This window comes from Apostichopus japonicus, chromosome 9 (assembly GCF_037975245.1).
Source record: "Apostichopus japonicus isolate 1M-3 chromosome 9, ASM3797524v1, whole genome shotgun sequence".
NCBI lineage: Eukaryota > Metazoa > Echinodermata > Holothuroidea > Aspidochirotida > Stichopodidae > Apostichopus > Apostichopus japonicus.
In genome coordinates, this window is record NC_092569.1 from 31976600 (window position 1) to 31993215 (window position 16616).

Genomic DNA, 16616 nt, shown 5'->3' on the forward strand with positions numbered 1-16616 from the left:
CAGCTTTATACAGCTTGTTTTCATAATTGTGCAATGTTCCATACAAACCCTATGTATTTTATAGTCTCTTCCATAAGTGGTTGGCTGGTTTTTGAGCTATGTTGATGTTGGCTGGAGTAGAGTACAAGAGTTAACAAACTGTGTTCTGAGTATGCGGTCCATATTATACATGTATAGAAATGATCAGATTACATGAGAACTAATACTGTAGTCATATCAATTTAAAATATATCATTGCTCAATTACAGACTCCGTCTAGCCACCATTCTGACCCTGCGTACCAGTCCGGACAAGCCCAGGGTAAGCCTGTTACACCCGTTGATGATGATGGTGATGGTGAAGATGGTGGTGAAGATAATGATGGTGGTGGTGGTGATGATGATAATGATGACGATGATGATGGTGATATTGATGGTGATGATGATGATGATGATGATGGTGGTGATGATTATGATGGTGTTGGTGGTGGTGGTAGTGGTGATGATGATAATGGTGATGGTGAAGATGATGATAATGGGGATGGTCATGATGATGGTGGTGATCATGATGATGATGGCAGAAATTAATGAAAGTTTCCAAAAAATTGGATTAGTTGGATTAGACAGCAGTGGAGCATTACTGGGCAGTAACCGAGTGTAGTACTAGATAAGGGTCCAGCTAAGTACGAATATGAGTCCAAAACAGCCCAAGGCAAGTGGTGTTCCTGGAACTCTGAATCTTAAGTCCCGAGTCCGTACTATGCACTTCAGATTCTTGTAACAGCCCCTTCCTCTATCCACACCCAAAGGATGCTCGGCCTTTGTTTTATTTTAGGTTTCCAATTAGACTGTCTTAAGGTATGAATTCCCTGTCAGCTGTGTTAGATCTAGCTACTGTACAACACTATCATGTTCTTACCTCACCCAAAGGATGCTCGGCCTTTGTGTTACCTTAGGTTTCCGATTACACTGTCCTAAGGTATGAATTCCCTTTCAGCTGTGTTAGATCTAGCTAAGTGTGTAACACTATCATGTTCCTTTGTACAGAGGCATTGGCTTGAACAATTCATGGGTGAAATTCAACTGGTGAAAGTTGTACTTTAAATAGCAGGGTGAAACTTGCATACTGGAAGATAATGTTCAAAAGCTTGTTGGCTACTATAAAATTTTATAATTTAAAATTAAGATTAAATTTGTCACAAATTAGAGCTTATAATCATTTGGTAATAATTAGCATATTATATAAATTATTGTGGGGTGAAAAGAACTTGAAAAATTTTCCACAAATGTTACTAGCAATCATGTGGTGACCAAACTTCTGAAAAACGGAGTAACTCCCTTTACAGTGTTAGTTGCAATTGTTAATTACTAGGGCTATCTCCCCTACAGTGTTAGTTGCAGTCATTAATTACTAGGGCTCACTCCCTTACAGTGTGTGTTGCTTTATGCTTTTGTATTCTTCTTCTTAGGTGAAAACATTACCGACAGCATCGCTTACGATGAACCGGCCAACGAAAAATGTGTACAACTGCAGCCTATCAGTGCACAGGTTAGAATAATAACACATCTTCTATATTGCATCTTCAATTATTTTGATTGAGTAATTATTATGAAACGGAAAGATTAATCAAGGCAGTCTAATAAACATTCTTTTGTGTGTACCATAGTAATGAAATTGTTAAGTAGAGAAATGTTTCACTTTTCATATGCTTTGTGATAATGACACTTTTGCATGTGTATAACCCACTTTCAACTTTTCAAAATCCATTCGTTTCTAGGATTGTGAAATCATTGTTCAGAGAAGGCTACATAATGCTATGGCTAGGGTTCCTTTATCATTGGTCACGTAATCATTTAAGAGAGGATAAGAGAAGCAAATGATTTAATTGTACAACTGTTCCAAACTGACAGTTCCCATCATCACATGGAAGTGAAGTAGTGAATATTATTTATTTCCTGCTGTGGTGACTAAAATCGGGAAAGTTCGAACTGTTCTGTGATTGTTCTTTCTGTTTGAATGTGTTTGTGAAGAAGAGAAAAGAACAAATAAACAAATGATCTAAATATGTTTGTTTAGCTTAAAGTTAGGAAGCGAGCCCCAACAGAAGTTGTTGAGACTTTACTTCATTTTTTTTGAATAATTATTTGTTTTAACACCACGTATATATATGGTACAAGTAAATATTAATTAATTTTACGATGTTGACATACATTAAAGCAAATTACCTAAAATACCTTTAACACAGTTAAATTAAAACATGTGAACAATATATATAAATATATATTTATATACTAGATAAATAACAAAATATAACAAAATAATAAATAAAAGCAAAAGCAAAAATATTAGAACTTACATTTGAGACATTACATTTAAGTAAATAATCAATATTAATGGACCTACAGTAGCATACAACCATGGGGCACAGCACATATGATATTCTGAGAGTCAGAATAAGTATCGTTAAATGGATGTAAATTGTTTCCTGTTACAGATAGTAGCTACTGATCCACTTTAAGCCATTGCCTCTAATACCATAATACTGAAGCTTCTTTAATAAAAAGTTATTGATAAATCCTGTCAAATGCTTCTGATAAGTCCAGGAAGGCACCAACACAAGACTGTTTAAAATCCCGAGCAGTACTTATTTTATCGACAGCATCTGCCTGAGCTAATTTAATATTGCGCCCTGACCGAACGCCTTACTGACCTGGATGTAATATATTATGTTTACAGAGAAAATTGTAGATTTGGTTGTAGACAATCCTTTCATAAAATTTTATTATATCATTGCCCATTAAACTATCATATGAGACATAAAAGGGAAAAATAAAATATGTTAGGCTTCTTTGGTAGTAGTCTTTTTTTTCTTCTACAAATTGTTGTCCAAATCTTCTTATCCAGTAAGCTGTCTCATAATTCGTTTACTTTAAAACTTACTGCATGTCGTTAAAGTAAAACAGTCTGTGAGTCATCGTAACAGATGTGTTAATATAGCTTCAGATGCCCAACCATTAGCTATAACTTGTGTCGTACAAAAGTCAAAGCAATCGACAATATCGTTGAACATGAAACAATTGGATCAAAAATGGTACATGTTACTAATTTCACTGGTTTTCAAAACATGCCATATTCTTACCTGTCAAAACTGCCCAGTGGTATTCAGGAAACTGCTTGTACTTTTTCGTTTTATCCCTCTGTTTTTCCATCTTTTTATACCCCCTCCTCCGAGAAAGGGGAACAGTTGGGGCATGAAGTAAATAGCTTAATCGTTCGTTAGTGATCTTGGGATCTGTCAAAAATGTCAAATTTGTGTGTTCAACATCATCTTTAATGGATCTATTCTTGCAGTTGGGTCCGACCATGGAGCGTGACCGCAGTGGTGACAGAGTCTATGAGAATACCATGGAAGTAGTGCGTACCGTTATGAGTATGGTGAACGACATCCACACCGTTAAATCGGACCAATATGTGAATTTAGTTAAAGTAAGTCTCTGCAAATTCATGATTTCAAGACGACACATAATTAATCGATCCCAAACTTTTGTTAATACCATTGTTATTAAGAAGCAAAGACATTGTAATATCTTTGATGCTGTTATGTTTCATAATTAGATTATTAAGTTAATTGGAAGTCTGGGTCCACATTTAACCATTTACACTTCTTGATACTGGTAGTGATACACCACATGTGTTGCTGAACTACATTTAACCCTACGTTGTAAAAGCCAGAATCGATTCTTGTCACAGTAATATTATACAGTTGGGCCGACGCCATGAATGAGTTGTCAATAACAGAGATATAGTCATTGTAAAGGGTCTGTCTAATAAACATATCATGGAAGTAACTTAAGTAATTTATTTTGGACAAGGTTCAAAACTATCCTGAAAGTTGGCATTTGTCTTTTTCTTCCGAAGAACGTCGGATTTGCTCTCAAGAACCTCCTTGGCAGCGTTGATGAGCAGTACTCCATCCTACCATCAGATTCTCACAGGGAGGTGGAAATGGCCCACCAAGTCCTCAGTTCAGACATGGCTGCACTCATCAAGGCTATGAAAATGGCTCAAAAGTACGCCACCACGACCCTGGATCAAGATTATAAACGAGGCATGCTCTCTGCCGGTCACGTACTCGCCGTAGACGCCAAGAACTTGCTGGACACCGTCGATAATGTGAGGACAAAAGGTCACACCACAGGTACGAACGGTACCTAGCCCTGGTAGGGGAGTTGTTAGGATAGCAGAATTAATAAACGAGTCGTTTGAACAGACGGTATATAAAACTAACGGTGCAATCTGAGAGTCTGGGTGTAGATACTATATTAGATACAGTAACTAGAAGGACTAGTGTTTATAATACGTGAGGTAGGAGGTCTCGACTCCTTACTGCGACAGTTGTGTAGCATATTAGTTATCATTTGTTATACAAAAATTCACTGTACATATGGACAGTTAAGGGCTGAGAAATTTGTCAACGTATATTAACAAACTTTAAGAAACTATGTACAGTACTAACTAGTTACAGTCTGCAAGTACTGTAATATAGAGACATGGTACATTTGCTTTCAGCCTGATTTGATTGGTTGTTTGGGGATTTTGTGTGTTTTTGTATTGCCCACAGAAGAAAAAAATTAGAAGAAAAAGCTGCATTTTAGAGCATTTCTCGTTGATGAGCTTCTCGTAAGAGTAAAGCATTACAATATAGTTGTAGGTAAATAAAAGACAACCATGTTATGCCTAGTATTTATGAGGTGATGGTTTACAGGTTATTCTCAGTGGTGCAACTCAGTCAATTAACCAGCTAGAAGTAGAGCGATGTATACCTCTGCCTCCCCCCACCCCCACACCCCAACACCCCAAATAAAAGAAAGGAACATATTAATATACATATTAATAGTAAAAATAAATTTCATAGATCATTGGTCAGGTTTACCTTAAGCTTTTCTTTGCAGTTTGCAAGGCTATGTTTGCCCCACCACAAAAATAGCTGAGCTTAAAAGGTTGGTCCAAGACGTGTTTAATTTTCAATAATTACATTTCCTTGTCAAACGAATAATGAAGTGGGTCCTACCACACTTTCAGCTAGGCCTAGCTAATGTATCAAACTCCAATTTTTGTCACTGTCAAGGTTTCGAGCCTCAAACTGACCAGATGAACATTAGCAGTTCCAGTATTTCTTGGAAAAAGTGGCCTGCAAGATAAGTATCCAAATTGGTGTCGCATAAGAAAAGGTTGTGGATAAGTAAGGAATGGTTGCTTAATGTGTGCCTGGGTATTGTTTGCACTATGTAGTGGTCTTGATACAAAATTATTGCATCTATTTCTTAGTATCCAAAAATTTCAAAACTGAGAAAGCCATTGTTGATTACCGTAATTGAAGAACCAATTAAAACATGGCAGTCACTAATGATAAGTCTTGAGTACTGCTGTTCTTCAGTCAAAATGCAAATGTTGTACTATTAGTTTGAATTTAGGCAAAGATAATTGCCTTATTTAGATTGTTCAATATGACAATAATTTCAGCCCATCTAGACACCATAGGAAAAATATCCCATTGCCCCCAAAAAAAATTTTTTGTCAGTTCTCTTTAAGTCGCTCTTCTCTACAAAATGTTTTGATTTAGTCGAGATAATTCTATGTACATCAATGGAGTGAAATAAGTCATGTTGCAACAGGGGTATTTCTTGGGTAGGGCAAAAAAAATATCATATCTCTGGGAATGTGCCAAAGAAAATAACAGAGTCCTACGTGGTTTCTTTATTCTGTCCAATCACCAGGAAAGTGTAACATTTAGAAAGGTTTTTTCTCACTGTTTTATAGGTATGAGCACTAATTGTTTTCTTAATTATTTGTATTGTTTTTCTAAATTGACACAGTTTCTCTATTATATTTAGTTCTATGTATGTTGTTGCTTCAGTTGTGATTAGTTTATATCATGGATGATCAGTACTGTTTAACTTTATTGTTTTTTTTTTCTTTCCTTCTTTCTTTTTTATTTTAAATTGATTAGTTTTGTACAAAATTCTTATTTCAGTTATGTATATACTAGTTATTTCATATAACCTTTCACTGTTTTATGGAACTGTTGTTTTGTAATTGTTATAGTCACTCTGTAATTTAAATGGCTTTCTTTGACCCGTACAAGCAGTTTATATGATTCTAGCTTATGAAATAGTTTCAAACATTGTAGCAAAAAACAACTACCGTGTGACTCTTCCATCAAAAGCCAGACATGAATGGAAGCACTCATTGCGTGCTGATTTGATTAAAACTCAAAACTTATATTAATTTGGGGTGTATCGATCCCAGAGAATAATGTACGTTCGTAATTCGTATCGGTGGATGGTTTGAGCTTAAAGCCTCATCATGTAATGTAATGTGCTACTGTGGGAATTACATTTAATGCGGTGTGCTTGACCACTGAAATCTTTGACTAACCATCCCATCTTCACTACGATCTTTAGTATTGCTGACAGTTGTAAGAAACAGATTTATGGACAAATCATTAGCAGCGTCCACTCGTCCTTTGGCAATTAATGTTATGCAAGGGGAGGATGGTGGATTCTTGAGGAGGGCAAAGTTGAAACCGTGGGAAACCTTGACGTTGGAGTATCGTCAAATTCCCGGTACTGATAGATCCCATTTTATTTTAAATTACGCACAGAGGTTGTCGTGTAAGTTTTGAAGCAAAAGTAACTGACTGGATTTATCTACAGAAGCAAAATCAGGTGGAAAATATTAAGGAGTAAAGTTTCAATGGTTATTATAACTTATGAAACAATTGATTTAATATGAATGTTACTTATCAGTCACATTTAAACCATTACTTGGTCATTTTATGGCATTATCAACTTTCAAAGTGATAATCGGTGCCACCCTCGCAAAATAGCTAATCCCATACTAGTACTACAGTTTGTGGTAAAGAAGTGATTTTTTTTGGTGGGGGGGGGGGGGTGGAGGGTGGGTTCACCATGATGTTAAGGATAATGCCTAGGGACTGTGTGAAGCAAAGATCATTTACTAGTACTGGTAGGATGTGTCAATTTTTTAATTTCTTTCATATTACTTTTGCCAACATATTATTTCTCAGGTTCATGATGTGAAATGTATTTGACTGAGTATGACAAACATGAACTTTCAGTCTGCAACCAACCATTCTTGAACTAATTATAGCATTGTCTAACGAACCACAAAGACATTAATAGCTTACATCTTACATTGTATAAGTCTGCATAAAGTATAGAATATGTTATGTCATAATTGCACAAAAAAACCTTGCCAATTTGGCGCCTATTTGAAAGTTCTCCTTTTCCAACTCTATTTAAGTTATCGTTCAAAACAGCTTGCCATTAAGAAGCCTTCTCATGGTGTCCTATGCAGCTAGGTCATATGTTTTGTTTCCCAGCCTATCATTATAACTTGCATGTGTTTTTTGTTTGTGTGCCTGGTACTGCTTATTAAGAGATAATATATGAATGTCATGAAGTAGTATCCACTGTAAATAGCTGATTTGCCTTTGTAAACGCTAACAAAACTACTTTCATATTGTGAATACTAATGTTGCCTAATTTTGCAATATCTGTGGAACAAGGAATACATATTATACAGCCTTTAAAATCATTTGTTTTCTCTCATTTTTGGCTCATTTGGCATTCCATGTTAGTAGAGCTTTTATCACAACCGATAATGCTGGATCCACAGAGCTGTACATTGTTGAATGAAATCTAAGCTAGTGTTCATAGGTAAACATAAAGTTGGGCGAAGATGTTTCTGGGAATACCTTGTCATGTTTGCCTTAATTGGATGCATGGATTTGATTCTACTAAATTAGAGCAGATATTTCAAAGCTCAACAATATTGTTTCATAGCTATGACTGACAGATCAATATCAGGATGGCAGACTGACTGATCTGGGCAAATATGATCCTTGCTGTGAACCCTTTTAGCTTATTTCTCAATAAAGCCAATCGTACATGCACAAGTTAATGCATCAAAACTGGCACATTAGCATAGTTATCAGGTAGTGAGCTCCCCTACTGCTCTAGTCCCTGGGCCACTGGCTTCTAAGGCCCAAGTTAATGCATCAAAACTGGCATATTAGCATAGTTATCAGGTAGTGAGCTCCCCCACTGCTCTGGGCCACTGGCATGTAAGGCCCAAGTTAATGCATCCAAACTACCACATTAGCATAGCTATCAGGTAGTGAGCTCCCCCAGTGCCCAAGTGCCTGGGCCACTGGCTTGTAAGGCCCAAGTTAATGCATTAAAACTGGCACATAAGCATATTTATCAGGTAGTGAGCTCCCCCACTGCTCTAGTGCCTGGGCCACTGGCTTGTAAGGCCCAAGTTAATGCATTAAAACTGGCACATTAGCATAGTTATCAGGTAGTGAGCTCCCCACTGCTCTAGCCCCTAGGCCACAGGCTTGTAAGGCCCAAGTTAATGCATGAAAACTGGCCCATTAGCATAGTTATCAGGTAGTGAGCTCCCCACTGCTCTAGTCCCTGGGCCACTGGCTTGTAAGGCCCAAGTTAATGCAACAAAACTGGCATATAAGCATAGCTATCAGGTAGCGAGCTCCCCACTGCTCTAGTCCCTGGGCCACTGGCTTGTAAGCCCAAGATAATGCATCAAAACTGGCACATTAGCATAGTTATCATGTAGTGAGCTCCCCCACTGCTCTAGTCCCTGGGCCACTGGCTTGTAAAGCCCAAGATAATGCATCAAAACTGGCACATTAGCATAGTTATCAGGTAGTGAGCTCCCCCACTGCTCTAGTCCCTGGGCCGCTTGCTTGTAAAGCCCAAGATAATGCATCAAAACTGGCACATTAGCATAGTTATCAGGTAGTGAGCTCCCCCACTGCTCTAGTCCCTGGGCCACTGGCTTGTAAAGCCCAAGATAATGCATCAAAACTGGCACATTAGCATAGTTATCAGGTAGTGAGCTCCCCCACTGCTCTAGTCCCTGGGCCGCTGGCTTGTAAAGCCCAAGATAATGCATCAAAACTGGCACATTAGCATAGTTATCAGGTAGTGAGCTCCCCCACTGCTCTAGTCCCTGGGCCACTGGCTTGTAAGGCCCAAGTTAATGCATGAAAACTGGCCCATTAGCATAGTTATCTGGTAGTGAGCTCCCCCACTGCTCTAGTCCCTGGGCCGCTGGCTTGTAAAGCCCAAGATAATGCATCAAAACTGGCACATTAGCATAGTTATCAGGTAGTGAGCTCCCCCACTGCTCTAGTCCCTGGGCCACTAGCTTGTCAGTATGCTCACCCTGTTTTTATCTGTTTTATGTAACAGCTTCGTGTAGGGTTACCATATTTCTTTTGTTCAAATGTGTGAAACCTCATTCTGGAGGAGTTATGTTCTCCTCCCCTTTGTTAAATCAGTTACCATGACAACTGCAACATGAAATTAACTTTAATATATTCATGAGAGATGCCCTTTTCTTCTCAGCAAGTCAAATAAGAGACAAAAACATTTTTGCATTTTCTTCGGAAACTTACAGCTTAAGGTTTTATTCAAACTATTCACCAATGACATTCATTACAACAAGGTTGACTTCATGAATTGCATATAACAGAAGAAGATTAGGTGGATTGAGCAAAGAGGTAACAAGTACAGTTGTTGCATCTGTTTGAATCAGCTCAACTATTATATCTAATAAAGAAAATAACGTGATCTAAACATGAACTAAACTTGATTTTTAATTCCAAGAACTATGTTTGAGAGGGTATGTTTTGACAGATAACACAAGTTTGGTCATATTCCAACATCATAAATGAAGAAAATGCCTACAATATTTGCATCCAGTGACATTTTCCTCACAGGTTATACCACATGTGGTAGAGATTTGGGGGGTAAATACAACGATAAACATTTGTGATTGCCTGAAAATGTTTTAGTAGACGGTTCCATTCAAATAAAATTAAGCTTTCAGCTTCCTTTCTTAAAATCTTTGTTTTCTCCTTCACATTTGAAATATAAATCTCTAATGGTTGAACAGCAACCTCAATTTGAAACATCAAAACCTTTTCCAGGTGCCATCGACCAGTGGTGACGACCCTGGTGTATTTCATACAGACGATAACGTCCAACAACATCTAGATTTTTTTTTTCCTTTTATTTTCTTTGTACAGCAAACACTTTGGGGAGGTCTGATGGTCAGGAAAGATCTAAACGTCTAAATGAACTCAATGGCCGCCTCCGTGGCCTCCTAGTATAGGATCCACCTTGACTAGTTGGTAGTAACTGCCACAGGTACAGCGTTGAGTACGGCCCTCGTGTAACCACATCCAGTTGATGTGTGTTTGTTCTTCTTCACCTGAAATAGGACAGGGAAAGAAAAAAATTACTATATTATCAAAAGGCAGAAATATACTTCCCAAGGTGTTGGTGGTGCCGACCTGCAAATGACACGATTTTCAAATCTTGATAATCCTTGCGAAAGATCCTTTGAGTTATCTTCTTGGCTAAAATGAACACAGTAGCCCAACTATTGATATGATTTCTTTCCATGACCGGGACAGCGACCTGGTGTTGATAACATGAAGAATGATTGGAAACATTTCTGGTAAAATCAAGTTATCCTGGTAAAAAGTTTGGCGTAAAAAAACAAAGTTTGGTAAACAAGAAACAAGGAGAAGGGTTTCGCTAGGTTTAAAGGGGAGGAAGTGCTTTGGAATCATGGAGTTAATAAAGATATTGCCAACTTTTTATCTTTCAATGTCATATTCACTAATCTAAGATTTTATTCTGCAACAGCCTATGATTTGCAATGGATCTGCATTTAATGACACTCCCAAAAGTGTCTCAAAGGGCAAACCCTGCCAATGTGGGCTAAACAATTGAACTCTTTTCACCCCATTAGAACAGAGCAGGTTGTTGAAAGACCTACTTAGGATGTTGTTCATACAACCTGAAGCTGTATTATTATTATATTTAATATTTGTGACAGACTGGCAAAGCTGATAAGAGTAAAAATATTAAAGACTGACTGTGCCTCATTTTTCCTTATCCATGGACAACCTCGCTTCCTTTTTGACTAAATCTTAAAATCAGAATTGAGAAGGAGTAAAAAATACTTACAAATACATCCTATAATTCTCTTTGTAAATGATGATGTGACTTCAATTGGTTTCTCTTTGGTTCCAATGGGAACCCTCTTTAGGTCCAGGTTGAAAGGATCCTATTGAAGTAAATAACAATAAAGAAACCATTAGCTACAGTAGTATGCTAAATCAAGACGACCACTGAAATGTAGACATACTTAAAGTGTCTAGGTACACTGTACAACAGCAGTGGACTTTTGTACCAATACCTATTCAGAGAATAATTTATCGTTCAAATTTTGTGCAGCAGTTTTGATGGTTCCGATGAACCTTCACACACAACTGATTTTTAACCTGGTTGTTCGCCTATCTGGGAGAACTGGATGCCACGTTGATCAGCAGAAACAGTCCTTACAAACTTCCTGAGGACAACTACAGTAGTACGTTTCTGTATGATAGGAAAAGCTCACTGTCTCACCATAAATGTCAAAGTGCTTGGCAATCCATTGTGATTGCTTAGGTGATACTTCAACAAGGAAATAAAGTTACAGACATCCCAGGGATGAGAAGAAAAACTTTGTAGTGAATGGATCTGGAAGTGTACACTCAGATAACACATAAACCAGTGAGAGCAGAGTGACCATGCAGTCGAGCAGTTGCCCCCCCCCCCCCCCAGTGACCAGACCAGAGCACTTTTGCTTCCTCCTTATCAAATGTGACATTAAGTATGCTTGCGATACTCTTATTTTTTTGGGGGGGGGGAGTTTCTTTGGTTTTATCCATGTAAGATTGGTTGTATTGTTAAGTACAGCAAAACAGCTGCTGTTCTTTAGTACAATCAAATTGCTGAACAATCCAGGTTTTTCTAACTACAGTGATCAAGGTGACCTTTGACATTACATTGTTTATAATCCCCTCCTGCTTCACTATTGAACTGCACTGCCATGAATTATTGGATACATATTCTTCTTGATCCCTACAAGAAACATTACAACTCTTTACCTAATATAACCTTAGCACTTTTGGGTTACACTTTTCATTCAACTAATCACTTTTATCAAGACCAGATGACAGAAACAAAAGGCTTACCAAGTATTACATGAAAGAATAGTAATTAATGAACATCCCCACAGTAGAAATAGCAATGAGTTGTTAATGTTTTACCATGACGATCTTACCGTATAATATAGCATACAGCACCTGGCAAAGAAACATTGAGCTACAGCTCTTTGGACTCATTTATTTATCTTACATTGGATGCACAAACACAGCTTCATGTTAACTAATGAAATATAATGGAATCAAGATTCAAGCAAGGGTTGGAGAGACAACCATTACAAGTTTCAATATGTTCTGCAGTCAACGTTTGTATTAACTCAAGGAAAATGCCAATGGGATTTTGATATTAGCAAGTATTATTAGCAATTTATATGCGCTGGCATCTTTTCTTTCATTTTTGGCAAGAGGTGCAAAAATGGTGAAATTCTATTTGATTCCACATGAAGGGACATGGTTCCAACAAAATATTTTACTACAACTTTTTTGGTAAGCTGAGAAAACATCATTTTAGCCAGGTGATAAGTTTGTACAGGTTCCCCTCCCCAACCCTTTATAGTAATTAATTACCCCTAATTAACCCTTTATAGTAATTAATTAGGTTCCCCTCCCCAACCCTTTATAGTAGTTAATTACCTTTTCTCCTTTCTTTAACAAATCTAATTCAGTTTTTTCTGCACCCGTTGCATGTTCGTAGTACTCTGGGATTCCTCCACCTATCCAAGAGAAAAATTAAACACAAATGTTCACAAGGAAATTTCATTAAAATACTGTACAAATAGTCACCCATTAATAAATGATGTCTGCTGTGTAAACAGTAAAAATTAATCAATCACACATTGTTTGCTTATTCCAGAAACTGCCAGGCTTGGTGACACAGTCACATTGATATGATCAATTCCACCAAGAAGGAATGTAGCCTTATAAAATAATGGTTTTATTTTTTTTCCATTTCTTTTCTTTGGGAGGGAGGGGTGGGGGGAGGGGAGGGGCAAGTTACTACTTTCTGGGACAGATATATCACATGTAGATGCTCATAACTTTGTCTCCAATTCTCCACAGGTCTACCACTTTCACTAACTATGTTGGATGCACAATTAAATTTGCAGCACTTTTGTAATTTCCTTCTCAATAACTTAAGATTATGGGGCGTTAGGACCTGAACAATTTATCAAGTTTGTGAAATAACTAGGCTAGACCAAATTATATATCCATTTTTAGTCTCATGCTGATCACAACAATTAATCCATTGTACATTATTTGAAATATATCAGAGACAGTTGAGACCACTGGTTAGGCCTAACAAATAGGCTTAACAAATAATTGCCAATCAGTCACTGAAATATTTACAATCAAGCAATAGAGGCAGTACTGCTGTGATGCATTTTCTTTCAATTTTACCAAATTGGTATTTGTCTGTTGTAGGTTGCCATAACATAGGCTAATCATAAGTTAGGCCTAGGGGACACTTGGTGGGAACTGGGAGCAGTTTTGTAATTTAAAAGAAAAACATTTGTACAAGTTCCCTATGTGATTTTTTCTTTTTTAACACAGAGGCAAATAATCATAAACTATTGATTTGATGCTTACTTACTCAGCTTTAAAAGACTCTTATGTCAAAAAGTCTTGAATGTTAAACAGATAAGCTTATAATATATTATGGTTACAACTTGTTCACAAGTTTGGTAATACTATTGTGCTCTCAGCCTTTATCTGTAACTTAAGTAGACCCACAGCAGAAGTATTCCACATGTTCATAAAAAGTAGACATGGGTCAAAAATGATATACTTGGTGAGGTTTAAATCTGAAATGAGCGAGTGCAGCCTGATCATTTTTATTCTTCTACTAAACCAAACTTAGTTACATTAATGACTTATTTAGGCTCGTTAGGCCTAGACCTAGGGGCTCTAAATTTGCATTCAGATTTCAGACCATTATTTTGGGTTTCAGTTGTTTTCCGCATACGTTACTTTCCGCTGATTACTTTCCGCTGAAAAAATTCTTCTGCGGAAAACACCTTTTTTTCACCTTCCTGTATACTATATTTTTCGCATATTTTAGGATACCAAATTCAGGCAGGATGATTAAAATAACATGAGAAAGTATCAAAGAACGTCGATAAAGGATGGTTAGTCTGAGTTCATGTCAGAAAAGTTAAGCTGCTTATAATACAGAGGAGGCTTGGGGGTGTGTAATTAGGGATTATTAAAGAAGTATGTGGTGGTCGGCCGATAAAAGGGCAAAGGGACACCCGCGTTATGAAGGATTGACTATCTAATAAAGTTTTAAAACTGCGGTCCGCGTAATGATAGTTTAAAAAAAAAATTTGTAAAAGGCGGTATCTTTGATTTTCGCTGGAAATGGCTGTATAAGTAACATAAAGGCTGTTTCAATAGTCGAACACGCATTTTGCACCACCTTTCTTACGAGTTACATCTAAAATCATGGCCGATCCTGTTACAGTTAAATCCTATCTTCTCCACCTTCCTAAATCATTCCATGTGCCTAATCAATTCAGTAAGTTATTCTGTCCCTCCAAAAAAAAAGCGTTACTTTCCGCTGAAAAAAACGTTGTTTTCCGCTGACAAATTTGTGTGCGGAAAACACCGTTTTGTTTCAGCGGAAAGTAACGTGTGCGGAAAACAACGGTACCCTTATTTTGTGTTTATAATTTAGGTAACAAATTTGAAGTGAATGAAGTTTGTTCCTCATTGATTATCGAATATACCAATGTTCGAGAATAATCGTCGCTAGCTTCACTTGAGGGAGACCTAACCTTTAGTTGTAACGGTCCTTGCATTGTGCCTAAATTAGACCTAGCCAAGGCTAGGCCTATTTACATCTTTGCATCAGTGTAGCGTCAAGCAAAGACGGTAAGGTTAGGGCTAGGCTCTGTAGCCTAACATACACATCATAATGTCATGCCACGGATTTTTTACGCTCACTTGAATATCATATGAAAACACTCTTGGTAAGGTACCCTCATCTCAGCGACTGATTTTTACAAAGAATGGGACAAAACATAGACATTAGCATTACCCGTAGCCATTGTGGCTGCCGGAGTTCTAAGAAGACATCTTTTGACTGTTGTAAGAGCGCATCTTCGAGCAATGAGGGCGGCCATTATTCACTGTTGTCTCAGCACGGACGAATCTGATTAGAACAGTGCGTTGCCCTTTCACTGAAGCATTCGGTTTAAATGCTATAGCGCCACCAACTTCAAATTTGAGCATTGCATGCAACCATTTCTTGATCAGTGATCTGCCAGCGGCGTATAGCCCGGCAGCACAGTGCACTTTGATCAAACGAACGAGTTACCAATATCTGAGTATTGGAACATTTGTGGGAAAACCCAGTATATCCAAAAGTGGATGTCTGCCGTGGTCGTTCTGCTGCATGTGGCCCCTGGGGCCGGTGAAAGGGGGCCCAAAAATGCATCTGATCAAACGAACGAGGTACCACTTGAAACCAATGTCAACGTAATGCATGAATGCCACATAGTACTGAATGGCCCATGCCAGACAAATTTTCTGCTGCAAAGGGCCCGCCAGACGCCCAGGAAGGGCCCTAAATAAATGCATCTGATCAAACGAACGAGGTACCACTTGAAACCAATGTCAACTTAGTGCATGAATGCCACAAAGTACTGAATGGCCTATGCCGGACAAATTTTCTGCTGCTAAGGGCCCGTCAGATGCCCCCAAATATGGCCCAAATGCCCATTAGCGTAGCATTGACCCAGATTAAATATGCAAGGTACCACTCAAAATCGGTTTGGAATGTTCGGGTACTGAACCATCTTGGAGTGATGACTCCGACAATGAAACATAGATTTGAGCTTCCATTGTCTTTTTAGAATAAAGTTCATGGGAATACTTAATTTTCATAAACTTACTAATGATTCTTTTGAGATCTGTCTGAATGGCAAATGCAGTGTCTTTTTACAATGTACACACCCCAGTGTTTAATCACTGTCAAGAGACATTTCGTTCGTTTTATCAAACTGCACTGGGCTGCCGGGCTAGCGGTATAGAAATGTCACAGTCAAATGATACTAAACTAAAGAATAAACATGTTAATTATGAATGAGAAAAAAATATCAGACACTCTTGAGATATTAAATACCTTTAACATTTGTTGTTACCTCGATTGCTTCACGGTACTATGACGACAATGTGTGAAACACCCAGTGGCGTAGGAAGGTACTTTTGAGTTGGTGGGGGGGGGGGGGGGCTGAAGACTGATGGCCGGCCTTGGGCAGGGGTCTAAGGGGAGAGGGTGTGTGATTTTTTTTTTGCATTTCCAGGTGGTCTCAGATGCAATTTGGTGCAATATAGCACACTTCAACCCACCCACTCCATTTTGTATATAATTTTGCATTTTCACCTGGCCTTAGATGCAATTTGGTGCTCCAAATGAGATTTTTTTCTCATTTAGAAATGAAAAAGGGGTTTTCTGACTTGCGAAGCGGGGGGGGGGGGGGGCGGAATGATACTTTCGCCCCTCCACATTTTTCACTGGGGGGGT

General features: G+C 38.0%; 2 protein-coding genes across 15 annotated transcripts in view; one reads left to right on the forward strand and one right to left on the reverse strand.

Annotated features, from left to right (window-relative positions):
* The window catches only part of LOC139974328 (focal adhesion kinase 1-like), a 101584-nt gene extending 96343 nt beyond the window's left edge, over positions 1–5241 (forward strand). For all 14 annotated transcript variants that reach the window (XM_071981365.1, XM_071981364.1, XM_071981366.1 and 11 more), the window contains 4 exons: positions 249–300; positions 1448–1527; positions 3331–3465; positions 3898–5241. In XM_071981365.1, coding sequence (XP_071837466.1) covers positions 249–300; positions 1448–1527; positions 3331–3465; positions 3898–4194 — 564 coding nt within the window. In that variant the 3' untranslated portion in view covers positions 4195–5241. The remainder of the gene's footprint in view (positions 1–248; positions 301–1447; positions 1528–3330; positions 3466–3897) is intronic.
* Positions 5242–9461: 4220 nt separating this feature from the next.
* Positions 9462–15284, reverse strand: LOC139974331 (cytochrome c oxidase subunit 5B, mitochondrial-like). The gene is made up of 4 exons (XM_071981376.1): positions 15129–15284; positions 12725–12804; positions 11070–11169; positions 9462–10305 (listed from the first exon to the last, which is right to left on the reverse strand). The coding sequence occupies exons 1-4, from the start codon at positions 15211–15213 to the stop codon at positions 10175–10177; spliced, it is 396 nt and encodes a 131-aa protein (XP_071837477.1). The 5' UTR covers positions 15214–15284; the 3' UTR covers positions 9462–10174.
* Between the last annotated feature and the right edge of the window lie 1332 nt (positions 15285–16616).